This window comes from Rhinatrema bivittatum, chromosome 2 (genome assembly GCF_901001135.1).
Source record: "Rhinatrema bivittatum chromosome 2, aRhiBiv1.1, whole genome shotgun sequence".
NCBI lineage: Eukaryota > Metazoa > Chordata > Amphibia > Gymnophiona > Rhinatrematidae > Rhinatrema > Rhinatrema bivittatum.
The window spans coordinates 59,350,981-59,369,323 of NC_042616.1; the positions used below are offsets into that span (position 1 = coordinate 59,350,981).

The 18,343-nt window shown below is 49.7% G+C and overlaps 1 protein-coding gene across 4 annotated transcripts in view; it reads left to right on the plus strand.

Annotated features, from left to right (window-relative positions):
* NBEAL2 (neurobeachin like 2) overlaps nucleotides 1-18,343 on the plus strand; it is a 528,491-nt gene that overhangs the window by 303,674 nt on the left and 206,474 nt on the right. For 3 of the 4 annotated variants that reach the window (XM_029588231.1, XM_029588232.1, XM_029588229.1), the window contains exons 10-12: nucleotides 230-313; nucleotides 9,668-9,751; nucleotides 10,619-10,717. In XM_029588231.1, coding sequence (XP_029444091.1) covers nucleotides 230-313; nucleotides 9,668-9,751; nucleotides 10,619-10,717 — 267 coding nt within the window. The remainder of the gene's footprint in view (nucleotides 1-229; nucleotides 314-9,667; nucleotides 9,752-10,618; nucleotides 10,718-18,343) is intronic. The other variant, XM_029588230.1, reaches the window with a different exon arrangement.

Consider the following 18,343-nt stretch of genomic DNA (forward strand, 5'->3'; position numbering starts at 1 on the left):
GTTGCGGAATACATGACTTTTAAATAAATAAATACATAAATAAAATGGCTTGGTGCCGTGAAGACATTGCCAGGTGCTGGGAGGGACAGCACAGTTCCTCAGAGAGCTGCTTCCTCTTTGTATGTTTATAACATGTTGCATATATCATTGTCTGTTTTCTTTTTTTTTTTTTTTTGCTGGTTCCTGGTCTCTGTGGCTGATGTGATTTCTCTAACCCCATTCTTGACAGCTCTATCTGAGCGGTAGGCGTAAACCTGACGAGGGTGGGAGTGATCTCGCCACTCGGTTACTGACCGAAATCGATATCAAAAAGGTATTGCACTTTGCTTCTGGCATTGAAGGAATGCTTCCTGTGCTTTTTTTCTTCTCTCTCTCTCTCTCTCTCTTTTTGTGATTCAGCTTTAACAAACGGTTGATGTCAGCAGGGTATCCGCAGGGAGCGCTGTAAGACTGCCTTAATTTCCAGGCATTGGAGGAAGGGGGTGAGAAAGAGTTAGCCGAGAGCTGTGTGATTTATAGTAGGAAGCCGCAGCTCCGTGCTGTGGAGGATGGTAGAAATTTATAGAGCATCTTTCATGCAAAAGTATTCTAAAATTCTTTACCTTCACATAAAACTTGTACATATGGGCAATGGCAAAAACACAAGACCTCCGTAACACTGCAACAGAGCAGAATAGAGCAAGCGCACTACTTGGATTCACAAGGGGGGGCGGGGTCAAAAGCGGGTGTTCCGAAGGCCCACTGGGGTCTGGGAATCGACACACGTAGTAATTCTGAGAAGCCTGGAGCAGAGGCATTAGGTGTGCAGGGCAGTTTAATGACTAGGCCTCAAACACGTGAAGCTGTGGAATCTATTTCCCAAAGATGTGATCCAGGCGACTAGCATAGCGGGGTTTAAAATAGGCTTGAACGAGTCCCTTCTGGAAAAGTCCATATCTTATAATTACGGGCTGATATACAGTAAAGTGCGCACTATTAGCCTGCGTTTGGCCGCAAGTTTTCGACATGCAGCCAACCCCCCCCCCCCGAAACTAATAGCGCCCGCAACGTGCAAATGCATGTTGATGGGCCTATTGGTTATTCCCGCGTGAAACAGAAAGTAAAATGTGCAGTGAAGCCGCACATTTTACTTTCAGAAATTAACACCTGCTAATTTCGGGCTGATACAGAAAGAAGCGCGGGAGAGCCGGCGAGCGCCGGCTCTCCCAACATGCGCACAGGCCAGTGTCCTGGGCGCGCAAATCAGTATCTGTCCGCATGCAAATGAGGGCCTGCGGTAAAAGGAGGCGCTAGGGACACTAGCGCATCCCTAGCGCCTCCTTTTTGACCAAAGCGGCGGCTGTCAGCGGGTTTGGCAGCCGATGCTCAATTTTACTGGCCTCGGTTCTCAAACCCACTGACAGCCACGGGTTCGGAAAACAGACACGGGCTAAATTGAGCGTCCGTCTTCCATCCTGCGGGCCGTGGGCAGTTTATAATTTTTTTTTTTAATTTTTTTTTTTTTTTTAATTTTTAATTTTTTTTTTTAATTTTGGGGCCTCCGACTTAATATCGCTATGATATTAAGTCAGAGGGTGTACAGAAAAGCAGTTTTTTCTCTTTTTCTGTGCACTTTCCCAGTGCTGGCCGAAATTAACACTTGCCTTTGACAGGCATTAATTTCTGAAAGTAAAATGTGCAGCTTCTCTGCACATTTTACTTTCTGTATCACGCGGGAATAACTAATAGGGCCATCAACATGCATTTGCATGTTGCGGGTGCTATTAGTTTCGGGGGGGGAGGGGGTTGGCCACGCGTTTTCGACGCGCTATTACCCCTTACTGTATAAGGGGTAAAATTAGCACATCAAAAACGCACGGTCAAACGCAGGCTAACAGTGCGCTCCACCGGAGCGCACTTTACTATATCGCCTGAAAGGCAGGCGTTAATTTCGGCCAGCACCGGGTAAGTGTACAGAAAAGCAGAAAAAAACTGCTTTTCTGTACACCCTCCAACTTAATATCATAGCGATATTAAGTCTGAGGCCCCAAAAATAAAAAAAAAATAAAAAATATATTAAAAAAAAAAGAAATCGGCCCGCGGGTTGGAAGACGGACGCTCAATTTAGCCGGCATCCTTTTTCCAAACCTGTGGCTGTCAGCAGGTTTGAGAACCGACGCCAGTAAAATCAAGCGTCTGCTGTCAAACCCGCTGACAGCCACCGCTTCTGTCCAAAAAGGAGGCACTAGGGACGCACTAGTGCCCCTAGCGCCTCCTTTTACCGCGGGCCCTCATTTGCATGCGGGCCGATACTGAATCGCGCGCCCAGGACACTGGCCTGTGTGCGCGTCGGGAGAGCGGACGCTCGCCGGCTCTCCTGCGCTTCTTTCTGTATCAGCCCGTTAGCCAGGTAGACTAAAGAAAGCTATTACTATCCCTGAGAGTAACAGGAATTAGATCACCTTTAAGTGATCTGCTGGGTACTTGCGACCTGGATTGGCCACTGTTGGAGACAGGCTGCTAGGCTTGATGAGTTTTGGTCTGACCAAGCATAGCATACCTTATGTTCTTACTTTTCACAAGATGACCGTTGCACAGCCTGGCCTGTGAGAATTCCCCCTCCAGAAAATTTGAAACGCCCCGATTAGGTTCAGAAAAGACTGTGCCTTTTGCTATACGTATCCTTGTTAAGTTCTGTATGATACCTTTTGCAAAAGCAATGAGGACACACGCTGATAATACTAAATGTTTGTGCTTATTTATGGTGTGCATCCTCTACCTCCCATCAACACACAATACCCACACGCACATAATACCCACACACCCACAAAATAAATCAAAGAGGATTCCAGTACCACAAGAGCCTCTTCACACTAATTGTCCCCAGAGCAGTGCAACCGAGACCCTCTCAAAATGGGTAATTGAATTAAATCACTACTGGGGGGAGGGGAGGAGAGGTCAGACTAGTTGAGTCAGTCCTTTAGTGCCAATACCACTGAACTGGATTTAATTATAACAGACTTCCGTGAAACCAAGCTTGAAGCTGGCCCCAGAGCCAGGTTTGGTGGCCTTGCAGTGTAGACGTTGATGGATCTTATCGACTTTGTTAGAGCCAGTTTAACCACACTAGTGATGTGCAGATGGGCCTTTTGTGGCTTATCTTCTCGTATCTTGTTCTCACAAATGCTGACATCACCTCTTTGTATAAGGCAGGTCCTCTTGGTTGCCTAGCCGTGTGATGTGGTAGCTTCGGTTTCTTTGAGCTGCTCGCTTCTCTGCTTGTGTGCTTTGTGTATCCCTTGTCCTGTCTATCTGGGAGTGGTTTGTCGGCTGGGGTTACATCACATCCTTTCTAACAGGACATCTGATGCAGTTGTCCAACAGCAGCAGCGCGAGTCTGTGGCATCTTTCGTGTCACAGATGACCTTCTTGAGAGGATGTGTTGTAACGTTTACAAAATATTGAAAGCCACTGAACCTCTCAGCATTTCATTTCTAAATGTGCAGCGATGGGGATACTGAAGCTGTGGGTGGCTGGGGAGGAAAGGCACCCATGTTTACCTATCCAACACCTCCTTAGCAGATTGTTATCACAATGGCAGAGTCCACAAAAGCTTGCATCTCCCCTCTTGTGAGTATTAGGATTTGCCAAGCAAGCATGTCATGCCACTAGCCAAGTTTCTGTGGAGCTCCATGGTTGGTTGGGGGGGGGGGGGTGAACTTGGCCCCACCTTGCCTCAACCACTTCTGTCTTTGAATTGCAGGAGGCAGGTGGAAGTGCCAGACTTCTATCAGTCTCATTTTCTCAAGTGCGTTCATAAGTCGCCTCTGAGCTCTTGCCTCTGTGTCAGGAAGGCCCACTGCAGACCTGAATTCCTTACAGACAGTAAAACCTCGGCGAGGACAGGACAGAGCCTCTGTCTGACTCACTGCCTCTCCCCCGGCCACTCGCAGCTCCTCTGTACGGCCTTTCCTACAGGTGACATGGGGGTAGAAGCCCGAGGTTAAATGGGAGGGTAAAACTCTGAGACAACGTGCACCAAACTATCGTCAAAGTTGCCTTGGGGAGGGGAGAAATGGTCATTTATTTGGGAGAAAGAATACATATTTAAAGTGAAGAAAAGGAGGAGTAATATTTGGAGAGGGGCTAGAGATTTAGGAGCCAGTTTCTAGGGAAAGGTAGGCTTCTGAGCATCCCTCGTACTAAAACTGCCCACAGTGGCAGTAGCGTTTGGCAAATAAAAATCTAGAGATCCACTTTGTAGCCCCTGTCCTGATCTGGGAGGTTCATGGCACTACCCAGGCCCTTCCTTCACTGGGTAGGTAGGGAGATCACTTTTTCAAGGCCCATATGGCTTTCTTGCTTCTGGGGCTTTTCTGCACACCTGTCCAGAAACCACTTAGCCAAAAACCACACTGCCCGCCAGAGCTGTTCAAAAAATAAAATCCTTTCCCGGTCCTTGATGGGAGGCAGTGAACTCTGAGCAGCGTGCTGAATCCAGCGCGCCAAAATAGTTCAGCAAGTGAAGGTGGATAGCAGGAAAAATAAACTCAGTCTCTCACATAATCTCCAAATGCTGCACACTCATGAGCAGGTAAGCTCACTGGGGCGGGAACCCTCTCTGGGATCTTTCCTGGTATCTGCTCTGGATGCAGCTCTCCTCTTTCTCTCTGTGACCCCTATCTCTCTTTTTTTCTCTTCCACTCTCTTCATAGGTGAACTTGTGGCTGATTCCTCTGTCAGTCTGCAGGATCTTTCCCAGCTGGGCAGTTTTTCATGAAACCTCCACCAAGAGCAATCCTTTTTTTTTTCTCTCTCTCAGACTTCTCTGAGCACTTTCTCTGGACAGATGAGGAATAGGGACTTAATCCTCTCTTCCTTGTTACTGCTTAACCTGTCAGAAATTCGCTCTTTGGACCCCCACCCAGGTTGCCTTCCGTCCTTGAAGACCTGGGAAGCCCAAACTTGGGGCCCCAGGCACCTTCCTAAGACAGGAATACTTCTTCTCCAGGCAACTCTTGGCTTCGTTTCCTTTGGGGGGGGGGGGGAAAGACGCATAGGGACACTTCAGCCAGCACCTTCCTAGCAGAAACATAGAAATGTCGGCAGAAGAAGACCAAACGGCCCATCAAGTCTGCCCAGAAAAGCACCTCGGGACTCCCCCCCTATTTGGCCACAGGAGTTTTGTTAAACCTAAGACACCTCCCACTGGGGTGTGTCAAACCTCTCTTAACCGCGCCCACTCTAATCTGATGCTATTCGCAAGGGCCAGGGTCCGTTAAGACCACTGATCTTTGTACTAGCAAGGGGTAAATTTGAGGGGGATTCCCTTGCACCGATATTTAAAACTGAAATCTTTTTAGGCAGCGAGGCCTTTCCATTGCTATGTTTTTTTGTCAGGCCAACGAAAGGTTTGGTCCGGGGAAAAGATGGCTCTTGGAACTCTGCCCTGCTTTCAGCTGAGAAAGAACTAGGTCGAGATGTGTGGATTTCGGTGCTCCTGAGGCAGCACTCGGTACACCCAGACTGCTTCACTGTTCCCCCACCCGTTCCTTGCAGAAGCTGTTCTTGGAGAGCCAGTCAGGCTGGAGCTGGCCTGTTCTTTAATTAGATCCTTTACCGAAGTGTAAGAGTCTTAAGTGCATCGTGCACTTTCAGCTGAAAGTTGGAACTGAGCTTTAACAAAGGAAGACGCAGCAGCACATGAAATGCAACGGCTGAGAGGTGGCAGGGGCTTGCACTGGGCTTTCAATCGTTCTCTTCCTTTCAGAACTGCAAAGACTGTTCTTCTCTTCTTTGTTAGGCTTGTTGTGGAAAAGATTGATCTTTTGCTGCTTGGTTTTTTTTTTTTGCTCGCTGTTTGCCTGTTGAGAGTGCCGTGCGCATGCTGAGCTGTAGAGCGATGCTCGATGTCAGCTTTTTAAATGGCGGGAAGGGGCTGGGGGAGGGGAAGACTCCTCACGTGTTGTGAATGTTTGTTCGGCAGTGCCTGTGCACGGTTCAGGGTGTGAAGAGATTTGCCGCTGCCAAGGGGCCCACCACCCCTTTCCTTCTCGAAGCATGCAGGGTCTGCCGACCATCCTGAGTCAAGGCTATAAATCACCCAGAAGAAAGGTTGCAGGGTGGGAGGGGGTGATGTACATTTCTCTTCAGCTGTCAGCAGTGGCCAGGAATGGCACCTCTGCGCCCCCCCCCCCCCCCCCCCCCCGCTTGGCAAAGTACACACCCGCTTGGGTTTTCAGGATTTCCATGGCGGATATGCATGAGATCTATTTTGCATGCCAAGGAGGTAGTGCATGTAGATAGGTCTCCTGCACATGCATCGTGAAAATCCCGACAGCCTGGCAGGGTTGCGGTTGGTCGTTAAGAACAGAGTTTGTGCACATCTACACTAATGCTTTAAGAAAAAAAAATATTGCCCTTTATTATAAATGTATATTTTCACCTGTTTATTCCTAGATGCTGCCTCATTTTTCCCCCCCCTCGTGTATTATGGCTTGGTTAGCATGCAACATATGGCCATAGATGTTTTTTTATCTGGTGTACGAAATCTCAGACCCAGCGACAATGAATTACCAGATATCACGCTTGTTCCTTTTTTCTCTAGGCTAGGGGTGGACAGCTTCACTCCTGAAGAGCCACAAACAGACCTGGCTTTCAGGATATCCACAGTAACTGCCAAAGGATGGCACGAAAAGAAGCTTCTAAAGTACACACGCACCCTTCGCATGCACACATCCCACACTACTGCACACCCTTTGCATGCACCCATCCCACACCCCTGCACACACACGCATCATGCACACAACTGCTCCCAGCACACCCGTACCCACTCAGGCTTCCACCTCCCCCCACCTACACACTCAGCATATCCCCAAAATACTCACATATCCCCTTACACACACATTACCCCACACGCATACGGACCTACCTCAACACATACCACGACACCTGCACATACCCACTTACATACTTCCCAGACACCCCGTGCACACAACCCATTCACACACATCCAACTTACACGCAGCTCCCCCAACACCTTCAAAACTACATCTGCTCCCTACAAACAGTCATATACCAAAAAAAAAACCACATGCAGCAAGCCCTCCACAATCTCTTCCTATTCATACAGCTCCCTACCGACTGAAACACACACATAGCCCCCCCCCCCCCCCCCACCAACACTCACTCATCCATGCATGCACGCAGATAGGCCCCCACGTACTCCACCTATATCTCAAAACCCACACGCACACATCCTCCATTCCCCTCAAACACCCCCCACCCCTATACACAGCCCTTCAACAAGTCGAGGTGGGAAAGCATTCCTGAAGCCAAGCCTCTGCATGAGGTCCTATTTGATTTTTTTTAAGACCTGAATCTTTGGTCAGATTTAAGGAATAGACTAACCTCACTTTCCTCCCCTGCCCCCTCTCCCCACCACTACACACACACACACTCAATCAATCACACACACACACAATCACTCACACACACACACAATTACACAATCCCACACACACACACAATTACACAATCTCACACACACACAATCACACACACAATCACACACTCAATCACACACACAATCACACAATCACACACACACAATCACACACATTCAACCACACACACACACACACAATCAATCTCACACGCACACACACACAATCAATCACAAACACACAGGTGTTTTGTGTACACAATTAATTTTGCATTTGCATCAATTTTAAAATTCTTGCTATTTTTACCTCTGCACAAAGGAAACATGCAAAACTTATCCTTAAAAACCATACAAATCATTCTCTTGCACAGTTTTCAAATAGTGCAAATCTTATCCCTGGCTTAATTTTGGCGCAGGATGAAAAGATTTGGGGGGGTGGGGTGGAATTGTGTAGGCTAGAGAATGTGCAGGAATTTCTCTTAATCCTTAAATTGGACCCTGCATCGTTCACAAATTGATTCACCTCCATTCTCCAGTTTCTTCCTGATGCTCAGAGCCTCCCAGGTTCTGTTTTGCAGCCTTCTCTGGAGTGGGTGGGTGGGTGGTGGGTCTGACAGAATATGTGCATGAAAGTTTCCAAAGGGTTGAGTGGACTGAGAACTATAATTTCTTTTTTTTTTTTTTGACTCTCAGTAGTTGTTTTCCTTCAGCTCCTATGTACTTCCAGCTCAGTCGGAACTAGGGCTGGGATCCTGGTGCCCTAAGCTTTCATTAGCAACTACTTGGGGATTTTTTTTTCCCCCCTCTCTTATCTCCCCTCGGGAGCTCAAATTTAATCCAATCATTACAGTGACAGTCCTGGGCCAGGGGCCATGCACGCCTTCCGCAACCACTAGGTGTCGTCCTTGGGCAAGGACCGTGATTCCCTTCCCGAGAGGGTGCTTGGGACTGTGAATAGCTGCCTTTGGCAACATCTACAGCCTCGGCTGACCCAGGAAGCGGAAGATACGGCTTGGGGATAGATCTGGGGACTTTGCCCATGGAATTGCACTGCAGTTTACCAGCTGAGCTACTGGACCAGTTGGGTTACAAAAGTGACTGGTTTTGGTCAGCACAGAGAGTCTGTAGCAGAGAGGATGCTCTAACCCTTCACTGTCACGTCTGACGAACTCCTGCCCTCCCTCTCTGCGTCCTGGTACGTTGTGCATTGGATATTGGTGTGCAGCGCTTCCTGGGTACTGTAAATTATTTCACAGCTTCACTGGAAAGAGTCACCTTTCCTTAAGTATGTTTCCAGTTCTTCCTTTTTTAAGTTCTTGGAGTCCGGGGGTGCCTGAAATGGGCAGCATTAAAAAAAACCACGTACCCTTTTCTGAAGGTCCACTGCTTTTCGCCTTTGCGTGTGCCCCCTCCAAGAGGAAGCACTAATGATTCAGTCCTTTTTGTAGCAATGTCCTGAGCAAGACCAAAATCACCAGCACCTTGGCCCTGTAAAATTTTAGAAACTAATGTGCATGAGAGAGAATTGCTCAGCTGTCCCTTTAAAAGATGTTCCATGTTTTTTAGCTAATTTTCTTTTGTCTCCTTTTAGTTCGGTACAAGGAAAAATTGTGTCATTTTTTTTTTTTAATCTGCAACTAATTGTTTATATTTATTTTTAAACAGCAGGGAAAATGGAAAGTTGGGTGATTTGCTGTTTTACCACATTTTCCAACTTCTACAGAGCTAGACAGCATCCTTTCAGTTGAAATTGGCTAGAAACGGCTCTGGTTCTTCTCTCATTTCCCCTTATCTCCTTGACCCTGACCAGCAGGTACTCGTGTTGCAGATCTCTGGTGAAAGCAGTAGGAAGTGCGTTTCTCTTCTGCTGCTCTTTGTGTTCTAGGCTGGAAGAGGTTGTGCCAGGCACTGAATGACACAACCACTTACTTTGCAAATAAGGGTGAAAAATAGAGGCAACATAATCACAGTCTTCCTTTTAAGCATGACGCTTCGGTGCAGCTCATTTTGCACATTTGTTCACCATTCTGCATGGTTTGGGAAGTGATATAGCAATAGTTTTAAATGCATTTTGTTTCCCGGTAGCTTTGTCTTATGCCAAGCATTATGCTTCAGGTACACTGTGCCCTATGGGCAGCCGGCCTCGTTGAGTTCAACCTTTGCGCGCCCTTGCCCTGGGGCGTTCTGTGGCAGCCGGTCATCTCCGAAAGCCAGACCTCAGCACCTCTCGTGTGTCTCTTCTAGGTCTTCGATAATGGCTCCGACTCCATCACGGTGCACGCCATAGGAGTGCTGACCTCAATCATGAGCAACTCTCCATCAGTCAAGGTAATGGCAGCCCAGCACAGGGCCCACAGCACAAGTGAACGAAAGAGCAGAATTACAGAACTTGGATTTGTTTGGTGAATGGAAGGCTCATGCCATGGCAACTCATTTATTTTTTTGGGATGAGGATAGGGTTTTGGATGAAAGTTTTAATTTCAAGGTAACTTTAGTTTTTATGTGTATTATTCAAGAATGATGCGGGCAGTGCAAATACACACACACACACACACACACAAAGATTGTGTTATCTAGAGAATAAAAAAGGAATGTATTGCAGAAGTTTACTGTGAATATCAGGTGAATCTCTTCGACCATAAGCCATTTGGAGCTGAGTCTTTTTATTTCTATCTTTTTATCTTTCATTTATATTCTGATTTTACTGAGGGAGTACAAGGCTGATCATAACGTTTAAAATGTGCAGATAAATATTATCATCTAACATCTAAAATGTACAAAGATGTCTTATAACTAGAAAGTTCTTAAAACACAAGCATTAGTAGATATTATGAATTAAATCACATAATAAAAACATGAAGTAATACAGTGCAAGTATAATGTACAAGGTGGCCCATGGAAAAGTAACCCGCCTCCGATACCAGTGCTGGAAGGCAGGCTACTTTTCCATGGGCCACTCTGTACATTGCAACTAGTTTCTGTACTGCAGAATATGTGAAAAAATGATCAGTTTGCTAGTGTTATCAGTTGGGTACTCATTAAAACAACATCAGTTGTACGCAGGAGGTGTGATTGAGGTAAGCCCCCCAATACCCTCCTGCTTCTCTGTATTTGCACGTGTGACTCTACTGTTCACCTTCTGGGGTCTCTCTCTGTTTTTTGAGATGTATTTTTGTTTCTTTTTTTTTTTTTTAGGAAGTGTTTAAAGAGCGGATTGGTTACTCCCACCTGTACGAAGTTTTAAAGAGTCAAAGCCAGCCCACCAAGCGTCTCCTGCAAGAGCTTCTGAACATGGTAAAGAAAAAGCAGTTCAGTGTACCCTTGCACATAAGTCTGGCAGCGGCTTTGAGACCAACGCTGTGCAGGCAGCCCACAGCCAAAGATAAACTCAACCTGCTCTGCCCATGATACCAAGCCAAAAACAGAGTCACGGAGAGTCAGTTTGTCAGAGAGGGCTGTGCCGTCTCTTGTGCTGCATTGTCTGTGGCACTGTCACTAATTTTGTGCTGAATGACCATGATTTTATCTAGTTCATGTGTGCAATTTTTGTTTTTCTTTGCCACATTTGACTCATTAAGTCACCCTTCAGCCTTGACCTCTTCTCTGTGAGCATCGGTGGTTTGTGTAGAGCCCAGCCCAAGTGATGACATGCTTTGCAGTAGGGATGCTACGTGCTGCCTCTCCTCCGGGCTAGGATGAGGAGGATGGAGATGGTAATGATGAAGCTTTCAATGCTGTGCTTGCTTTGCAGCAGTCACAACGGTCCATTAGCCAGTCATCATCAAGGCGAGTTAACACAATCTAAAATACATAAAGCATATCAACAATAAAACAACACAAATACAAGGTAATAAAAACAGTGGGAGCTCTGATTGTCATAGTGACATCTGCACACACATACATACCCGAAGATTCAAGACCCATGATGCACATAGGGAAAAATAACCCTTGCTGTAGTTACACGATGTTAGGTTCCATGTTAGGAGCTACCACCCAGGAAAAAGATCTAGGCATCATAGTGGATAATACTTTAAAATCGTCGGCTCAGTGTGCTGCAGCAGTCAAAAAAGCAAATAGAATGTTAGGAATTATTAGGAAGGGAATGGTTAATAGAACGGAAAATGTCATAATGCCTCTGTATCGCTCCATGGTGAGACCGCACCTTGAATACTGTGTGCAATTCTGGTCGCTGCATCTCAAAAAAGATATAGTTGCGATGGAGAAGGTACAGAGAAGGGCAACCAAAATGATAAAGGGGGTGGAACAGCTCCCCTATGAGGAAAGGCTGAAGAGGTTAGGGCTGTTCAGCTTGGAGAAGAGACGGCTGAGTGGGGATATGATAGAGGTCTTTAAGATCATGAGAGGTCTTGAACGAGTAGATGTGACTCGGTTATTTACACTTTCGAATAATAGAAGGACTAGGGGGCATTCCATGAAGTTAGCAAGTAACACATTTAAGACTAATCGGAGAAAATTCTTTTTCACTCAACGCACAATAAAGCTCTGGAATTTGTTGCCAGAGAAGGTAGTTAGTGCAGTTAGTGTAGCTGGGTTCAAAAAAGGTTTGGATAAGTTCTTGGAGGAGAAGTCCATTAATGGCTATTAATCAATTATACTTAGGGAATAGCCACTGCTATTAATTGCATCAGTAGCATGGGTTCTTCTTAGTGTTTGGGTAATTGCCAGGTTCTTGTGGCCTGGTTTTTGGCCTCTGTTGGAAACAGGATGCTGGGCTTGATGGACCCTTGGTCTGTCCCAGCATGGCAATTTCTTATGTTCTTATGTTCTTAGCACCCATTCAGGTGTAGTAAGCACTCCTGAAAGGCACTCTAGAGTAACTGACAACAAATCTTCCTTCTCTAGGGTGGAGACTCCTTTAGAATTGACTTAAACATGACTGTAACCCTGCCTTGGGGGAGAGTCCACCTTCCCAGCCTTGGAAAGCGTTGGATTACTCATCCAAGGTGCGGGAAAGACTTGGGTTCTGTGAAATGGAGACATGAATGCTCCTGCAGGGCCACCAAGAAGGTGTCACAGTCCGCAAATGAAAAATAAAACAGTCCACTGCAGAATGTGTGTCTCAAACCCATGAACGATTTTACTGAAAAATTGGCAAAGTTTACCAGATACAAGGAAAGAATTGGAAAAACTCAATCCAACAATGCAGTAGTCAAGAAGCAGCTTAACAGTTCTTTAAAAATCTCTAAGTCACGTATGCAAAAAGAGTCTTATTCAACTTGTCTTCTCTCCCACTGAAAAACGCTACATCTTTTTCCACTGGCTTTCTGTTGCTCAGCTCACAGAACAAGTATAGAGTCTTTCTTGAAAGTTCCCAAAGTACTCTCAGACTCACAAAGCAGACCAATGTCTTCTGATGGTTTAAAAGTTCTTGGGTTACTCTTGCTGCTGTTAGAAGAGTTATTCCTCTTCCACAGATCTCCCAAACTGGAAATCCAGGGCAGGCACCAGTCCTTGTTCCCTGTATGTACCCGGATCAGTCCAGACACCTGGTTGTGACTCCGCGCCAGCAGATGGAGACAGAGCAAAACTTGACGGGCTCCCTACATATAGTAAGGTGCCACCCACAGCCCCCCAGTCTTACTCTGTCTCCAGCAGATGGGGCAGGTCCACCCACAGTCTCTGGGATCCCTGGGATAGTTAGTCAGGGATAAAGGAATTTGAGAATTTTATTTTTACAATAGTGTAGCTTAATTTACAAAAAAAAAAGAAAAAGAAGAAGATTGGAAAGGTTTTAGCTTCAAGGAAGTCTCCCGTCGGTGGAGCCTCCCAGGGGGTTTACAAGGTCCCGAGGGGATCATTGCCCCTGGTTGAGGCCGCTGCTGAGGGTCGAGGACCCGGCCGTGCCTGGCAGCAGCGTCGGGGGTGACACCGGGGAGCCCGGTTCACTCGCCCCCGCAGGAGCAGACAGTCTTCAGTACCTCGGCCAGCGGCTAAGTATTGCAAACAAAAAAAAAAAAGGTTTCGGCTTTATTTTTTCTGACGCGCCGGCTCTCTCTCTCTCTTCTCTCTCCGGTTCTCCTCGTCGGGGCTGCGCGGGGGAACGGCGAAAATTTGTTTTTTGCTCTTACTTTGGTGGTGCCTTTGGTCAGGGATGCCCAGGGGGACTGCTTGCCGCGCGTGTGGGTCGGCGCGCGCGCGGGTCTCACGAGCCGGTGTTTGCGCGAACTGCGTGTCGGGGGGTGAAGGTCCTTCGGAGGGCGGTCGAGGGGGCCATTCTCGGGGGTCCCGATCGCCGCCACGCGCCGTGTCTGCAGCAGCTGACAGGGCCAATCCGTTCCCGCTTAGCGCGGGAACGGCGGCCATTTTGAATACAGTCAGGGAGGCAACGAGGAAAGCCCTGGGAAATGGCGACCAGCCGCCCCCCCTGTCTCCTCAGCGTCGCGGTTCGAAGGGGGAGGTCCCAGGGGCCCAGGAAGCGGGGAGTTTGGTTTCGAGGGAGGACTCCTCCGATTCTGAGGGTTCTTTCTCAGAAGATTTTGCCTTGCTTTTAAAAAAATTAGCAAAATACAAGCGCTCCAAACACAGACCACAGAAGGCCCCAGGGGGCAGGGAGGGTCGCTCCCAACCCCAGAAGAGATCGATCCGACAGGCGAAAGCTCCGGGTCCACCCAGGGAAAAGAGGCCATCGTGAGGGGACTCGCGGAACTATGATACGGACTCTACCTCCTCCTCGGAGGAGGGGGCGGTCTCGGAGACCGCGGAAGGGCCCGAGGGGCTCGATAATCAAGATCCAGTCAAGCCGGGAACAGAAAAAGGGGCGCTAGCGGCGGATGGGGATGACCCCAAGGTCGTGCGGCTCTTCAAGCGCGAGGAGCTGATTCCCCTTATCCCGGCGATCCTCGATGAACTCGGGGTGGAGGCCCCACCGGTAGAGACCCATCAGGGGGCGAATATGGACCCAGTCCTCTTGGGCCTCGCGGGGCCCGCGGTGGCTTTCCCGTTCCATTTTTCGGCATCCAACATTCTGTTCCGGGAATGGGATACCCCGGAGTTAGGCCTGAAGGTGAGTAAGGCGATGGACAAGTTATATCCTCTGCCGGAGGATGTATTGGAATTGCTGCATCTCCCACGAGTGGACGCCGCGGTGTCGGCAGTGACGAAGAGGTCTACCATTCCTGTCACCGGAGCTACCGCGCTCCGGGATATCCAGGATCGGAAGCTGGAGGTGCAACTCAAGAAGGTTTTTGAGGTCTCCGCCCTGGGAGTCAGGGCGGCCATTTGTAGTAATTTTGCGTTGCGGGCAGGGCTCCGCTGGGCCCAAACTTTGCAGGCGAATGCTGGCCTCTCCGTCGGGGAGGCCTCGCAGGCGGATCACTTGGAAGCGGTGATAGCTTACAGCGCGGACGCTATGCACGACCTGCTGAGAACATCAGCCAGGGCCATGGTGTCGGCAGTCTCTGCCCACCGTCTTCTCTGGCTCCGGAACTGGGCGGCGGATGGTACGTCTAAAGCCCACCTGGGCTCATTGCCTTTCAAGGGAAAGCTATTATTTGGTAAGCAGTTGGACGATCTGATGCAGTTCCTCAGCGAGAACAAGGCTTTTAAATTGCCGGAGGACAGGCCCAGACATCGTTCGACCTTCTCCCCAAGGAACCGTTTTCGATCCAACCGGCGACAGCGACCGCAGAGATCGGCGAGGGCGGGACAGTCCTACCGTTCGAACTCTGCTAGACCTTCCTCATGGTCTCAGTCCTTTCGAGGGAAGAGGTTTAACAGGACTGGCGGAACCCCGTCGGGATCGGGGTCCAAGTCGGCCCAATGAAACGAGAAGGGTCCGTTCCTCGCAGCAGCCTCAGAGGCCATCCCACAGGTGGGGGCGAGGCTCGCCTTGTTTTACCAGGAATGGACCAAGATAACTTCAGACCAGTGGGTTCTCGGCGTAATAAGGAACAGCTACGCGTTAGATTTTGCTCGTCTACCGTGGGACAAGTTCCTCGTCTCTCCTTGCAAGGCTCTTTTCAAAAGGGACGCTGTCCGAGCGACCCTGCGACGTCTGGAAGATCTCGGCGCCATTTCTCCCGTGCCATCGACACAACGGGGACTGGGAAGATACTCCATTTACTTCGTGGTCCCGAAGAAAGACGGCTCCTTCCGTCCCATCCTCGACCTCAAGGGAGTCAACAGATGCCTTCGCATTCCGCGTTTCAAGATGGAAACGATCCGCTCGGTAGTGGCCGCGGTTCGTCCGGGCGAATTTCTGGCGTCGCTGGATCTTACGGAAGCGTATCTCCACATCGGCATTCAGCCGTCCTACCACAAATATTTGAGGTTTTGCGTCCTAGGCAGGCACTATCAGTTCAGAGCTCTTCCGTTCGGTCTCGCCACGGCTCCACGCACCTTTACCAAAGTCATGGTGGTAGTGGCGGCCCAACTCCGGAGGGAAGGGCTCCTGGTTCACCCTTACCTAGACGATTGGCTCATCCGGGCCAAGTCCGAAGCCAAATGTCGACAAGCGATTGCCCGGGTCCTACAGCTCTTGCGCTCTCTCGGCTGGGTAGTCAACCTCTCCAAGAGTCAGCTACAGCCTACTCAGCGGTTAGAGTACCTGGGGGCCTTGTTCGACACAGAGAGGGCCAGGGTGTTTCTGACTCAAGAGAGAGTAGTCAAGCTACAGCGACAGGTGAGACGTCTGTTGTCCATGCGGTGCCCGCTGGTCTGCGATTATCTGATGGTCTTGGGTTCCATGGCATCGACGCTCGCCTTGGTTCCCTGGGCTTTTGCTCATCTGCGACCATTACAGTCAGCGTTACTGTCCCGTTGGAAGCCGGTCTCGGAAGAGTTTCATCGACCGCTGCCACTCACGGACCGGGCCAGGGACAGTCTGCATTGGTGGCTCTCCACCGACCACTTGATGTGCGGAGTCTCCCTGCTCATGCCCACCTGGACGGTGGTGACGACAGACGCCAGTCTCTCCGGCTGGGGAGCGGTCTGTGGGAGCCGCTCGGTGCAAGGTCAGTGGTCGAGTCAGCAGTCGCTGTGGTCATCAACCGGTTAGAGACCAAGGCGGTGTCGTTGGCGTTACGAGCCTTTCTCCCGTGGATTCGGGGACGAGCGGTCCGGGTTCTGTCGGACAATGCGACCACAGTGGCCTATATCAATCGCCAGGGAGGTACAAGGAGCCAACAAGTGGCGGAGGAGGCGAGTCTGTTGATGGCCTGGGCGGAACAGCACCTCAGCGGCATAGCGGCGTCTCACATCGCAGGGGTGGACAACGTTCAGGCGGATTTCCTCAGTCGCCATCGGCTGGATCCAGGAGAGTGGGAGCTACCGGAGGTAGCGTTTCGGCGCATCTGTGCCAGGTGGGGACGGCCCCACCTGGATCTCATGGCCACCGCTCTCAACACAAAGGCTCCACGGTTCTTCAGCCGACGGAGGGAGCGGGGCGCGGAAGGCGTAGATGCATTGGTGCTTCCCTGGCCCACGGACGTGTTACTTTGTGTTCCCTCCGTGGCCTCTGATCGGAAAGGTTCTGCGTCGGATAGAATTGCACCCGGCGGCGGTGATTTTGGTGGCACCGGAGTGGCCACGGTGGCCGTGGTTCGCAGATCTCATTCAGTTGGCGGCGGAGCCTCCGCTTCGATTTCACGGGGACGCGTCCATCCTTCAACAAGGACCACTTTTGTCTCGCGGCCTGGCTTTTGAAAGGGCGCGTTTGAGGAATAAGGGGTACTCCGAGTCCGTGATTGCGACTTTGTAGAGGGCTCGGAAACAGTCTACGTCCCTAACCTACATGCGGGTCTGGACAGTCTTTGAGGACTGGTGCGGTACTCGTGACATAGATCCTATACGTCCAGCTGTGCCGGCGGTCCTCGAGTTTCTTCAAGAAGGTCTCTCGAAGGGACTGTCTTGGAGTACCTTGAAGGTCCAGATCGCTGCGCTTGGTTGTCTCAGGGGTAAGGTCCAGGGAGTGTCCTTGGCCTGTCATCCGGATGTGGTGCGTTTTCTTCGTGGGGCTAAGCACTTGTGCCCTCCTGTCCGAAACCCTTGTCCGTCCTGGAATTTGAATTGCGTACTATCAGCCCTCTGTGGGGCACCTTTTGAACCAATCAAGCACGCGACTCTGAAGGATCTTACGCTGAAGGCCGTGTTTTTGGTAGCGATTACGTCTGCTCGTCGAGTCTCGGAGTTACAGGCGTTGTCCTGTAGAGAGCCGTTTCTGCGTTTTTCGGAGACCGGGGTCTCCCTACGGACTGTCCCATCCTTTTTGCCCAAGGTGGTATCCTCTTTTCACTTGAATCAATCCGTAGACCTGCCTGGTTTTTCAGTCATGGATCCGGGGGACAAGAGGTCGAGAGACTTGCGCAGACTCGATGTTCGCAGGATTCTCATTCGTTATCTGGAGGTGACTAATGCCTTCCGGGTGTCTGACCATTTGTTTGTCCTCTGATCCGGACCTCGCCGGGGGTCTGCGGCTTCGCGGGCCACGATTGCGCGTTGGCTCAAAGAGGCGATTGGTTCAGCGTATCTTCTGCAGGGGAAGTTGGCACCTAGGGGACTTCGTGCTCATTCCACTAGGGCGCAGGCCACGTCCTGGGCTGAGGTTTCTCAGGTGTCCTCGCAGGAGATCTGTAAAGCGGCGACGTGGAAGTCGTTGCATATGTTTACTAAGCATTACAGACTCGATGTCCAGGCAGCTGAGGCTCAGGGTTTTGGAGCGAGTGTTCTCCGAGCGGGACTCTCTGCTTCCCACCCTCAGTAATTTGCTCTGGTACATCCCAGGTGTCTGGACTGATCCGGGTACGTACAGGGAAAGGAAAATTAGTTCTTACCTGATAATTTTCGTTCCTGTAGTACCACGGATCAGTCCAGGCTCCCGTCCGTCTGTTCTGCTTCCGATGAAGAGTGAGAGAGTCCGCTCGTTTGCTTTTCGGGCTGCATTATTGCGAGTTTTTGGCATAC